Consider the following 13309-nt stretch of genomic DNA (forward strand, 5'->3'; position numbering starts at 1 on the left):
GACTATTTTTGCGGGGTCCTGTCTGGGTCCTTCAGGCGCCCCGAACAGCTGTTTAACTCTGCCTTCTGATTGGTCAGTTTCCCCGTCCCGTCCCTTATGTTCATTTGACAAGCAAAATAGTACGAGGCTGAGTTTGCTCGCAGGAAAAAAGTCACCGTGCGCTATCATCAATTTACCATGGCTAACGTGTCTGAGGAGCGCTCGGAGCGGTCTGATGGAAAGATCGTGAAGATGGAGATGGACTACAGTTCAACTGTAGACCAGCGTCTCCCTGAGTGCGAGAAAATGGCAAAAGTAAGTGGAGTGTGAGTGAGGCCAGCGCCGGCTGAGTCATGGTGCGTCGGGATGACTGTGCTAGCATCCAAGCTAGCCAACCATTAGCTGTAGCACTACCTCGGCAACTAAAACCTATATTTTGACCGCAAATCATTCCTTAAATGTGAATGTTGTTAAGTTTCTCAGTTTCTCCTCTCACGTCCTTTTTACCCACACTCCCTTTCCACCCACATTTTGGTGTGTCAATCAGCCTGTTAGCATGCTAGTAGCATTAGCTGACTAGCCAACATCATTAGCTAGCTCGCGAGCTAGCTAAGCGTTAAGTGTTGTTATACTGTAAGTTATGTGTCCAGTAACATTTGCCGCGTTATTCTGAGACAACAATGTACACTATTAAAATGAAGATGTAACTAACTATGTATTTGTGTGTGTCTCTCTCGCAGGAGGGCAAGCTGCAGGAGGCCGTTGAGAGCTTGCTGTCACTGGAGAAGCAAACCAGAACGGTCGGTGACTGAGCATCACTGTGCAAAACAAACTGATGCTGAGAAATGAATCATTGTCTGCATGTGTGTCAGTGTTTACTTTACTTTCATTTAGCAATTAACCACAGCTGGGAAATTGTGGCTCGAGTGAGAAAAACATAAATACAATGACAGTTCATCATCTTTCCACACCCTGGAATAACAATTACAATTGCAGCATTATTGTCATATATCATAATAAAAATTTCCAGAGCTTGCATACCAAGTCAACATTACCTGGATATATTCAGATAAAAAAAAAAACCTGGGTCCCAGAACTAACTTCTACATGAAACACTAGTGTGTGCATGTTTATGCAGTAAGTAACAAACTTACTGAGAGGATATTGTTGTGTGTGTGCATGTGTACACATGTATTTCAGGGTCTCTGTATTGAAGTGTGTTCTTTACTTTTCTGCCTTCCACCCCTGTCCAGGCGTCAGACATGGTGTCCACCTCAAGAATCCTGGTGGCTGTGGTCCAGATGTGTTATGAGGCCAAGGACTGGGACGCCCTGAATGAAAACATCATGCTACTGTCCAAAAGGAGGAGTCAACTCAAACAGGTAGGTCAGCTCTACCAGTGGTGTCCCTGGTTTTCATGGGACCCACAGTTTGAAAATAATTCTTCCTTTGACCTAAAAATAATTTTTGGAAGCTGAACATCCTGTAACTACAAATAGTGTACACTTGATTCCTACCGTATTCAGATCTTGTATTGCAGGGACTTGAATCCCTTTCCCAACATAACATTAGATACTATTTGCCCTGAACTATGTCAGGATCAATGTTAACCCCCTTGCATCCCAACTAAGGGTCACGCCTCAGCCTTAGAGACATGTTTTTATGATTTTATGAAGCATTTATGGAAAGTTTATGGAAATTTTTGGTACCTATGAGCAGAAATGACACATGATCATTAGTTGAAACAACTGTTTAGACAAACTGAATTGACAAGAGTTAGGTCTACTTGAATAAAAAATACAAAATACCCTGCACTCATTTGCTCGTCAGACTCTTGATTATTAATGCCTGAATCTAATTTGTCTTGTGTTCTGTGTCTTGTCAGGCTGTTGCCAAGATGGTGCAGGAATGTTACAAGTACGTGGACGCTGTGACCGATCTGACCATCAAGCTGAGACTCATCGACACACTTCGCACTGTGACTGCTGGCAAGGTCTGAGATGAGTTTATGTGTTTGTTGATGTTTATTCAGAGTATTAGCCTGCCAGTAGAATTGAACATGTATGTGGATGACGCACAATAAATGCTTGAAACAAGGGTAACATCTTTGTATCCCTACTATCCCCTAATACTCCAGTGCTGAATATGTTTTCCTCTCTCAGATCTATGTAGAGATTGAGCGGGCCAGGCTGACAAAGACCTTGGCCAATATCAAGGAGCAGAACGGAGAGGTCAAAGAGGCAGCGGCCATCCTCCAGGAGCTGCAGGTAAGAGAGCGCTGGCTTCTGTTTAGTTTGTCCCTTTTAGTAATAAGAGGATTCTATAGAGTTGTTGTGATTACTACAGCAGAATAAAATATAGCTAATATCACAATTCATTTTTCTGCCCCACGATACGTATTGTCACTTTTTTGTATCGCGATATATTGATTTTCAATATATCATCCCATCCCTACTCACTACAAGACGTCATGTATTTGCAGAGGTTGGAAAGAAGTAGATGTTTGGGGGACATTCGATTTGGGCATGTTGAGATTTTTGCCTATTCACATTTATGTTAATAGGCAAAAACCAAGAAACATATTCTGGAAGTCTAATGGCCTGTTGGGTGAAATGTGCTTTACCCCAACTTACCGCTCCCCAGGTGGAGACATATGGCTCCATGGAGAAGAAGGAGAAGGTGGAGTTCATCTTGGAGCAGATGAGGCTGTGCATCGCCGTCAAGGATTACATTCGCACCCAGATCATCAGCAAGAAGATCAACACCAAGTTCTTCCAGGAGGACGGCACCGAGGTAAGAGAGATGAGTATAGAAGTCTGCAATGTTTTCCCCATTATGTCTTCTCGTTGGACCGACATTGTCATGCTGTTTACATTTTTAATGATTGCCACTGAGCATTGCAGCTCACATTTTATGTAAAGTAGTCTCTGCTGTGCCTTCAGTTTGATTGCACCTGATGTTTGCTTGTCAGGATCATCTATATCAGATGTTTTTGAGGGTCACAAGATTAATTATTAGATGTGAAAAAATGCATTCCCAATATACAGATTTATTGTCTTGTTTTGAATCTGTGTGATAAATGCCTTGAGAAGTAATCAACACTTTCTGACTCTAGACGTCTTCCAATTATCAAGTAAAATAGTCTTCAATAGAGGAAAATAAAAATCATCATTCTGTGCCACGGCTCCCTGTCCTGCCTGTTTACTCTTACAAGGGATTGGAAGTTGGCAGCGCTTCATTTTTAGGGGCCGGGAGCCAAAAAGGCTGATGTAATGGAACACTACTACTTTGCCTCTTTGTCTCTCAGGAGTCGAAGCTGAAGTACTACAACCTCATGATACAAGTGGACCAGCACGAGGGCTCCTACCTGTCCATCTGCAAACACTACCGGGCCATCTATGACACCCCCTGCATCCTGGAGGACAGCGCCAAGTGGCAACAGGTAAGCTGTCTCTCTCTCTGTCTCTGTCTCTCTCTCTCTCTCTCTGTCTCTCTCTCTCTGTCTCTGTCTGTCTCTCTCTCTGTCTCTCTCTCTCTCTGTCTATCTCTGTCTCTCTCTCTTTCTGTCACTCTCTCTGTCTCTCTCTGTGTGTCTCTCTCTCTCTCTGTCTCTGTCTCACTCTCTGTCTCTCTCTGTCACTCTCTGTCTGTCTGTCTCTGTCTCTCTCTCTCTGTCTCTGTCTCACTCTCTGTCTCTCTCTCTGTCACTCTCTCTGTCTGTCTGTCTCTCTCTCTGTCTCCCTCTCTCTCTGTCTATCTCTGTCTCTCTCTTTTTGTCACTCTCTCTGTCTCTCTCTCTCTCTCTCTGTCTCTGTCTCTCTCTGTGTCTGTATCTCTGTCTTTCGCTCTCTCTGTCTTTGTCTGTCTCTGTTTTTGTATCTCCATCTGTCTCTGTATCTCTCTCTCTCTCTCTCTGTCTTTGTCTCTCACTGTATCTATCTATCTATCTATCTATCTATCTAGTAAATCTGTTTTTGATCACACATGATCAGTGCAAAATGATGTGTAAATGTCCAGACAGAATAGTTTGCTACCAGCACAATAAGCAAATATATGTGTTCCGGCTCTTTACTCTATCCATTGTCATTCGAGTAGGACTGTGTTTGAAGAAAAGTCACAGATACCTTTTTGTGTTCCAGGCCCTGAAGAGCGTTGTGCTGTACGTGATCCTCTCCCCTTACGACAACGAGCAGTCAGACCTTGTGCACAGAATCAACACAGACAAGAAACTGGAAGAAATCCCCAAATACAAGTAAGATATAAATGCCTCTTCTCTCCACTAATGCCTGTTGGCTCCACAGTCAATACATGGACTAAATCCAAGACATAATGTGACGGCAATGAAGTTTGTGTATAATAGTATATCTCTGTTTTAGTTTCCATTATTAATAATAGACAACGATGTGTAAACATTGAGCTAATGTGGCCACGTGCAAATAAAAAAGTTGCCAAAAATGGATTCTCGTCTGTCTTGTTGAAATATTTTGGTCACAAACCAGCTAAGTTCTTTTTTAAATTCCTTAAATCTTGACTCAACTTTTCAGTCAGCCAACTTGGACACCGGGGACTCATGTAGTTACATGACTGCTGGTCTGATGTCTGCTCTTTCATCTGTGTTTTTAATCGTGATGGTTTTGAGCATTACATGCTGCTGCTATCTTGATCATGTCACTCATTTCAGTTGTTTTGACCCGGTTGTTCAGGAGGAAGAAGAAGGCTTCATACTTTTGACTTCATGTCACTGTATGAATTTGGCACTGCAGGCCCAGGGTTTCTTTAAAAACCTGACCTCAGTGGAACTGATATGACTAAAAAAAAAGGTTAACACCAACACCGTCGAGGCTCAGTTTCCCCACCCTCGCTTTCTCGCCCTTGCAACTTCCTCAAACGCTTAGACAACCTCTACCCTCCATCACTCTGTCTGTCTGTGTGTCTCTGTCATTTTACTTTTCATGTCCATTTCTTCCTTTCATTTAATTTCCTATTTTTTTTTATCATCTTTTCTTCCCAGGGACCTCCTGAAGCAGTTCACCACCATGGAGCTGATGCGCTGGGCCTCCCTGGTGGAGGATTATGGGAAGGAGCTGAGGGAGGGCTCGCCCGACAGCCCCGCCACAGACGTCTTCTCCTACTCGGAGGAGGCCGAGAAGAGGTGGAAGGACCTGAAGAACAGGGTGGTGGAGCATGTAAGTCCCATCAGTCAAATCTAGGGGCTTCATGGCCAAAATGTTGTTGATGGAAATTGGTTCATGCTTGTTTAATGTCAAGCTTGGCTTCTAGTAGATGCAGTTTGAATTAATACAACTAATAGATTCCCCTTGTAGTTATTCAAAACAAGGTTGGGGCATTCAAATTAGTTATTTGACAAAAAATAATATTTGGACACTGATAAATATTAGTCATGCGCTAGATGTCATGGAAAATGTGATTGGGCAAAATGTGTAGGAAGAATGTAATTAAGAGTGGGCACTGACTATTTTTAAATACAGCCTTAAGTCTTAAATTCAGTTTAGGGATCTTTAAAATGTGTTTAATCCGCTTTTCTAGTGAGAAATCAGCCAATTCATGCAGCTCTATACTCTATTAGGACTTAAGACTCATTTTTACATTCATGTCAATGATGAAATTGCCTTACATTTCATTCTAACTGCCATTTTAAAGGTCTTAAAAAGTCTCAGATTTACCTTGATCGAACTTGCAGGCATCCTGCGTTAGTTGTTCTATTTGTTTGGTAGAGCATCCAGTCATGGGAATGTATGTAAGAGCCAAGTACTGAACAATGGCTACATTTACAGTCACACCAATACTTAAGTATCAATGATTGATTTACATCCATCCAAATGGATAAATTGGAGTAAAGTTACATGGGAGCAACAACGCTGCAGTTCATAAAAAATGATTTATGCTGCTTGAAGCCTATAGAGGAGAAAACAGAGTCGGTCAATAATTGTGATATGCGGGGTGCCCCGGTGGCTCACCGAGTAGATGCCTTCCTGTCTCTCTCTCACTAACTGTTGAATAAAGCATAAAAATAATAATAATTGCGATATGCAAAAATTGCAAGAAAATGGAAATTCGAACAAAGCACTCTTTTGCATGTAAACAGCCCAAATGACTGCTTCTCATAATTGGATTATTGTGTGCATGTAAACACAGTCGTTAATGGCACACCAGCCACCAGCGTCTGATTTGGAAATATAATTGAGGGTCGCTTACCTGAGAAAGTGGCAGTTAGAATAAATACATTCACCGGGCACATCAAAGGCTTAATTCAGCTCTTCCCGGCAGTCCATTTTCTGTCCTAATGGAAGCGTCGATTCAGTTGATATTCACGCCCGCTGCCGAATGGACGGCCAAACTCGCAAAATGTCATGTGCAATATTATTGTTAAAGTGCAGTCAAATCGAATCGGTAATGGACGGTTGGATTTCACGCCGTAAATATTTTTTTTGTAGCTGTTGTTGACGCGGCCTCAAAATCCCCCCCCCCCCTCTTTTCTCCTTGAATAATTCATGCAAATATTCTACCGCCAAGATGCATATTTATGACTTTCTCCCCTTCCCCCCCTCCCCAGAACATCAGAATAATGGCCAAATATTACACCAGAATCACAATGAAGAGGATGGCCGGACTCCTTGACCTCTCCATTGACGTAAGCACGGTGCCACTAATCGGCTCTTTCAGACTGAAGCTCACGTTTTGCACAGGAGATCAATTGTTGTTGTATATTTAGATCAGATGGATTTGTCAGTCTGTATTATTTCAGCTTAATGTTGTATTTTTAGTTCAAGATGTGTATATTTAGGTGGACCGGTCAGTTTAATGTACTGGTTTGGGTCATTATGGCTCATTGATATACTACTAAATGTTTTTATGGTGAGTCACAGAACGATTAAAATAGACCCTGAAATTATTCAGAAGAAATTCTTACCTAAAAAAATCCTAAAAATACTTTAACACTGCTGGAAACAAAAGCTATTGGCGATGGGCCTTGCATTTCTGTGTCCATTTTGTTGTCCAGATGCATTGTGGGAAATGTAGGAAATCACTAACTGAAGTAGAAGTAGACGAAGCAGGTTGGGGGGGAAAGTGGGTACAACAAAAAAGAACATTTTTATTATCACAAAATAACTCCTGGAATGTATAGAACATCACAGATTGATGATATATAACAGTGTGAGAGGATCCAAGGGTGGATTTTTTTCATTTTTAAAAAGATTTGTCATATCAGAAAACGGCTTTTAAAATCGGTTTTGGATCGTGAGGTAAAGCCACTGACACCCTAACCCCTCCCGTCAGGAATCGGAGGAGTTCCTCTCCAACCTGGTGGTGAACAAGACCATCTACGCCAAGGTGGACCGGCTGGCGGGCATCATCAACTTCCAGCGGCCCAAAGACCCCAACGACCTGCTGAACGACTGGTCCCACAAGCTCAACTCGCTCATGTCGCTGGTCAACAAGACCACGCACCTCATCGCCAAGGAGGAGATGATCCACAACCTGCAGTGAAGCAACACCGCAACACAGTGCATTATTTTGTTTTATGTTTTCGTCCATTTTGTTTTTTTCCCCCCCTCTTCGTTGTGAGTGTTTTTGAATACGCAGTATATCGGTGGACTGTGAACGCAGCGTCATTTAATCGGGGAATAATCGGCAGCGTGCATTTAACGCCCGATTTAGTTTGTTCGGTTTTACTGTCCAGCCAAAGTTGAAACATTCACAATAAACACACAAGCAGCTCTGTCAGTGCGGTTAAAGACTGGATGACCTCCTCCCATTTTTCTCCAATGTTTCCCATATAGCCATTCAATGGATGATATAGTTGAGCATTTGCGCGACTCGCTCTATTAAAACATTGCCGAAAGCTCTTTTTTTTTTTTTAAATGTATACTTTGCAATGTAAACATTAAACTCCTCACATCTGGGTAATGGATGCTTTCCTAGTGTTGGTTCATTACACATGGTTATGTGTAATGAAGTTATCATGTGAACACACCTGCATCACATCATCCGTGGTATTGTGAGTGCAGTCAGGTGAAATTTTGGTTTGAATTGAAGTATTTCAAAATAAGAGTACTGCAGGATCACTAATCACGTTGCCTATATTAAGTGGATTTGTTCACATCTAACAAGGCATAATGGGAAGACAAATTTCATATTTTGTGTTGACAAAGTGAATGCTGTTTTACTTCATCTCCCTTGATAGCATCCCCCTGTCTGTGATTGATTTTATTAGTTATGAGGGAAAACCTTTGCATTGTGTAAATGGGCCTTGAGTTAAATATTACAGCGACAGCAGCTGGCACTGTAAATCAAGATGAAACTTGCAGAGCTTATGCAAGATGTTGCCAAGGACAAGTTGAGATTGTAGAGAAATCTATTCAAGTCTATTTTTCAACACCTAGACGACTGCATCCATTCAGAAAACGCTCCATGAAATGTGTGTAGATATTGTTCAAACTACAGATAATGTGATATCACACTAAGCTGTGATTCAAACCTGAAGACATGTTGCTGGATGAAATCATGTTTTATTAATGAACATTAAACCTAGTTTAAGACTGACGCTGGGTTGCACCAATGCAGTATAAGATTAGTTATAGAGTTCAGTTTATCTAGGTTTAATTATCAATTTGTTTGATTGTTTTAAACCTAAATTAAAATGATTTAAACCAAGATTATAGTAATTGGCTAACAAACAAAAAGACAATCAAAACAGACAAATGTTACATTGTTGCCCGGCTCTCCTGTGTTAGTTCAAAAACGAGGCTGGCAAACTAACATCAGCTCTGTTAGAAGTTGTCACGGCTCAGCAGAGAAGCTCAAGTTTCTCTTCTTTGGAGAAAAACCTGTGGTTGAGTTAACGGAGCAGTTTGGAGGACAAGACAACAGACAAAACCGCCATCATGAAAAAAGACAATGTAGAGTTTCAACAAAGCCTTTAACAGATCAGTGCCAGTGATGGAGAAGAGAGACGATCCAACTCAAAGCTGTTTGGAAGAAAATGAAAACAAACGTGTTATCATGAAAGTCTACTGGGTTGAGTCTGGTCCTGATCTTTCTTTGAGGAACTCTTGAAGAGAGAGTTTTCTCCATCCACCTCACGAATGCTGCCATTATGAAAGTTAACCCTCGTCATTAAATTCAGGATAATGGATTGCGGCTCAGTCGAAGTATTTTAGCATGGCAGCGTCTAACTGGTAGGTGATGTCAGATGTCAACCTGCCCCGCCCGCTCTGCCCTCTATGCCAGGCTTATGACTGGGCATATGGGCATGGCTTACTGGGCGCTTATGACCCGGGCATGACTTAGGGTCATGCCCGGGTCTTCTTCATGCTTCTCACACTTCTCATGATGACCACACACCTGAAAACAGACCCACCAGAACCAGGCAGTAGTTCCGGTTCCTCTTTGTTCAGCCAGTCCTGGACTGAGCTGCTGTGCTGTGAGCTTCAGTAGTATTAGTATTAAATGCAGAGGTGGAAAGTAACTTAAGTACATTTACTCAAGTACTGAACATAAGTACACTTTTGAGGTACTGGCCCTTTACTTGAGTATTTCCATTTTGTGAGACTTTCTACTTTTCCTCCACTACATTTCAGAGTGAAATATTGTACTTTTTCCTCCACTACATTTATCTGACAGCTGGAGTTACTAGTTACTTTGCAGAATAAGGTTTTACATGTAAAACATGCAATAAGCTCATAAAATATGATGCATTGTTAGAGTTTAAACTACACAACAGTATATGGAGTGATTAGATCTACCTCCACCTGGACTAACTACACCATACTTCTACTTCAAATACTTCTTACAGGTTAATCCATCAATAATTATAAACACTCTGAAAGGGACTGTTCTTCAGAATGAGAACTTTTGATACTTAAGTACATTTTACTGCTAATACTTCTATACTTTTACTTAAGTAAACTTTTGAATGCAGAACTTTTACTTTGAATTAAGTATTTTTCCATTACGGTATTGCTTCTTTTACTTAAGTAAAGGATTTGAGTACTTTTTCCAGCACTGATTAAATGATAGCAGATCTAGAATTGGCAACCAAAGTTGAGGCTGCAAACTGACCATGCTGCTTTGTATCATATGATACAATTTTCATATCAATCATATACCAGTAAGTAACATGTAAGAACCAAATGATTTCTATTTGAAGTACAACTTGACAGCTCCTTGAAATTTAAAAAAGGCTTTATTTTTTTTCCTCTGAATCAAAATCAGAGCAGAGATTGTCCGTAACAGGATGGCAAAGGCCAGGTGAGTTTAGTTGTCATCAGAGTCGGATTCAGATTCAGAGTCGGAGCCGGAGCTGATGTCCTCCCACCACCTGAACCTCTTGCAGGAGTCTGTGTCCTCCTCCTCCTCCTCCTCTCTCTTCCTCTTCCTGGACGGCCCATGAGGGACAGGGAGGAAGCTGGGGCTCGGGCTGCGGGACAACATGGCGGGCCGAGGGCCTGCATCTTCCTCACTGTCATCAGCAGCTGTGGCCGTGAAGTTCTTACCATGAGGAACTCCAGGAACTCCAATGTCAGGATTGTCTCCTTGAGCCAGCTCAATCCTGGGATCTAACAAGACCAAACATACAGTCAGATCACCAGTTAAACTCTGTTCACATCAATAGGACTCATGTATTTTACCTACCTACATACCTTAAGAATGCACAAAATCACCCAGGAACGTCATATTTATATATCTAAGACTCTGTGCAGCTCTGAAAACCTATGGTCTTCCTTGGGACTCACCAATTCAAATCCATTCTCCTCTTATTAATTTTATTGACTCCCTCCAAATCCTCACATACTTATACTCTAAACTTCTCTCAGCATGTGCATGACATCCACCAGTAACAGCTGTATGGAACAGAGAGCTGATGATACACAGTCATAGAAGATGATATGGAATAATGTTTGGATCTCATCTAGGGATTTTTAATATCAGTCCATTCATTATAGATACATACGTCAGTTTTATTTTACTCCATATGGCCGTTTCCCTACATATGTTTTGGGATTGGGTTCTGGTCTTATGTTAACACATCTGATGGCTGACACATCTTAATTAAGCAATGAAATATGATATTTGATGTGTGCCTTGACTGCTTGCAAAAAGACTATTTTGAAATAGTGGTTTGATGCTCAAATTCATTTTTAAAATCTACATGGAAATGATATTATTTAGATAAACGTATTATGGAAAGCTCCACTGCCAAACTACATGACGTGTCTTCTCCAACAATGGACAGTTATTTAAAAAATTAGAACTGTCATATACAGTAGATGGAAATCCAATAGTTGATTTTTATTTGTTCCATATCTCTCTCTCTCTCTCTCTCTCTCTCTCTCTGTCCTTTCCAGCAATGCCCCACTTGTCACACATACAGTTAGACACTTTCACCCCAGGGTGCAAAGACCCACAGTCTTCTATTCTTGACCACTGAGCAGCTCCACTGAAGCGGTTGGAGGTTAAGGGCCTTGCTGAAGAGCTGTGCTGAAGAGCTGTGCTGTGTGTGTGTGTGTGTGTGTGTGTGTGTGTGTGTGTGTGTGGGGGGGGGGGGGGGGGGGGGGGGGGGGGGTTCATTGTTTTCCCAGTTGACAGTGAGAATGGCATTCAACCTTGGCATACATCAATGTATAAAAGAACAATAGTGACGCAATGATGATACAGGGGTTTTATGACTGAGGGAGAGTCATGCATATAGAATATATCACCATAGTCAAGGACAGACAGAAAAGTGGACTGAACTAATTGTTTTCTTATTTGAATACTTTGAGAAAAAAAACATGGCTACAGTTGCATCAAGATTGACTATGAGTAAACCCTAGCCTCAAGTTCACACCCAACACCCACTGACCAATCATACTTTATAAAGCGGAACATACCAGTAACACTCTACAACTTCATGTTACACTTCATAGACACATCGCTGATGCACTGAGACACTGTTTTTGCCAACCATATACAATATATTTGGATATATATTTGGCCATAAAACATGGTTGGAATTGGTTAGAATGACATGAACATATACAATGAAGTAAATGTTCATGTCATTTAGTGACATAATCTATGCAATGGGTTTCTGAAGCAAAATGATCCAAAAGTAACTGAAACAAAGCAGATTATATTGGTTCCAGTTAACCAGTGACAGGTTACAAAGTGAAAGTGTGAGTATTCTAAGCCATTTCATCGATTCATCATTCTTTCTCTTTCTCTTTCTCTTTCTCTAAGGCTTTAGCTCTGCTTATTCAGCAAATCACAACACTTGCACAAAGCATAGCGCTCATTCTTTCCTATTCTCTTAATTTAAATGTTTTAAATAGCAATTCAGAGGTTCTCTAGAAGCCTGTTTTTCACAGAGAAATAACATTTCGCCTCTATCTCTCAGACAGAGACCCTACTGATTCTCATTCATATTTAGCGAAACCATTATGTTGTTGAGGACATAACAGAGACAACCACACATGGGGTCAAATGGGTTCTTGTTGCTCATATGATGCAGTGAGCTGAGTCAGGGGATTCACCAGTTTAATGGCACATGTGGGTGTGGCTTCTCACTCAGTGAAGGAATGGTTGAGAGAAAGTAGCTGAAGGTGGAGTTGACCATATCCTTAGGGTGAAGGTCGAGTGACTATTGATTCTTCTGCACAGCTCAATTGGTTTTGATATGCTAAACACTTCTCCTGTAGAGCATTATGCACTGTGCCCTGCTCAGGATGAAAAAAATAGCAGAAAAAACAGCAGATATCATGACAGCCCTTGGTATATTGACACCTCAAGACACTGTTCACCAGAAAACTGCTTTCTATCACTCCCCCCTCTGATGTACCAAGACTTCCACGGACTGTGAAAGTGCCGCTTGAGTGGCAGGCTGCAGAAGGCCGGAGCTGGTTGGTCTTTTACGGTTTAGTGCCAACCAAACGCTGGCTGCTTTTAGTCGCTGCGATCGAATGAGAACATCTCACACTGTGCAAGCAGCATACAGAAAGAAGTTTGTGGCTTGTGTCATGTGGTTTCATCAAAAAATCAGCTGATCCATTTGCTGTTCTCTGTGAAAATGCACGGACCGCTTTCCAGCTGTGCCATGTGGCGAACTCCATAAGTCGCTCTGCAGTAAATTATCCTGCCATCTTCACTAGACCTACTATAGCTGACAATCCCCTGATGATGAAAGCAATGAAAGGCGGCAGTATCATTCTCCTTGGTCGTCCCCAATCCTCCAGAGGAGCCAGTGGAAAGGTCTTTGCTGCTTCTTCTTTGTGGAGTACAAGAGAGCAGTGTCGCTGCCGAGGTTGCAAGGGAAGCAGGTCACAGCACA

At 41.7% G+C, this 13309-nt stretch overlaps 1 protein-coding gene across 1 annotated transcript; it reads left to right on the forward strand.

Moving 5' to 3' along the window:
• Positions 1-108: 108 nt before the first annotated feature.
• Positions 109-7904, forward strand: psmd12 (proteasome 26S subunit, non-ATPase 12). Its single transcript, XM_071923309.2, has 11 exons — positions 109-294; positions 720-779; positions 1233-1361; positions 1865-1972; positions 2142-2246; positions 2623-2772; positions 3287-3421; positions 4119-4231; positions 4991-5165; positions 6554-6631; positions 7279-7904. The coding sequence occupies exons 1-11, from the start codon at positions 178-180 to the stop codon at positions 7486-7488; spliced, it is 1380 nt and encodes a 459-aa protein (XP_071779410.1). The 5' UTR covers positions 109-177; the 3' UTR covers positions 7489-7904.
• Positions 7905-13309: the final 5405 nt, after the last annotated feature.

Source organism: Centroberyx gerrardi, chromosome 3 (assembly GCF_048128805.1).
Source record: "Centroberyx gerrardi isolate f3 chromosome 3, fCenGer3.hap1.cur.20231027, whole genome shotgun sequence".
Lineage (NCBI taxonomy): Eukaryota > Metazoa > Chordata > Actinopteri > Beryciformes > Berycidae > Centroberyx > Centroberyx gerrardi.

Excerpts from the sequence above, each read along its gene's own strand:
- psmd12 (XM_071923309.2), top strand. The coding sequence starts at position 178 with ATGGCTAACGTGTCTGAGGAGCGCTCGGAGCGGTCTGATGGAAAGATC. Across the intron at positions 2,247-2,622 it reads CCATCCTCCAGGAGCTGCAG|GTGGAGACATATGGCTCCAT; the intron begins GTAAGAGAGCGC and ends ACCGCTCCCCAG. Across the intron at positions 6,632-7,278 it reads TCCTTGACCTCTCCATTGAC|GAATCGGAGGAGTTCCTCTC; the intron begins GTAAGCACGGTG and ends CCCTCCCGTCAG.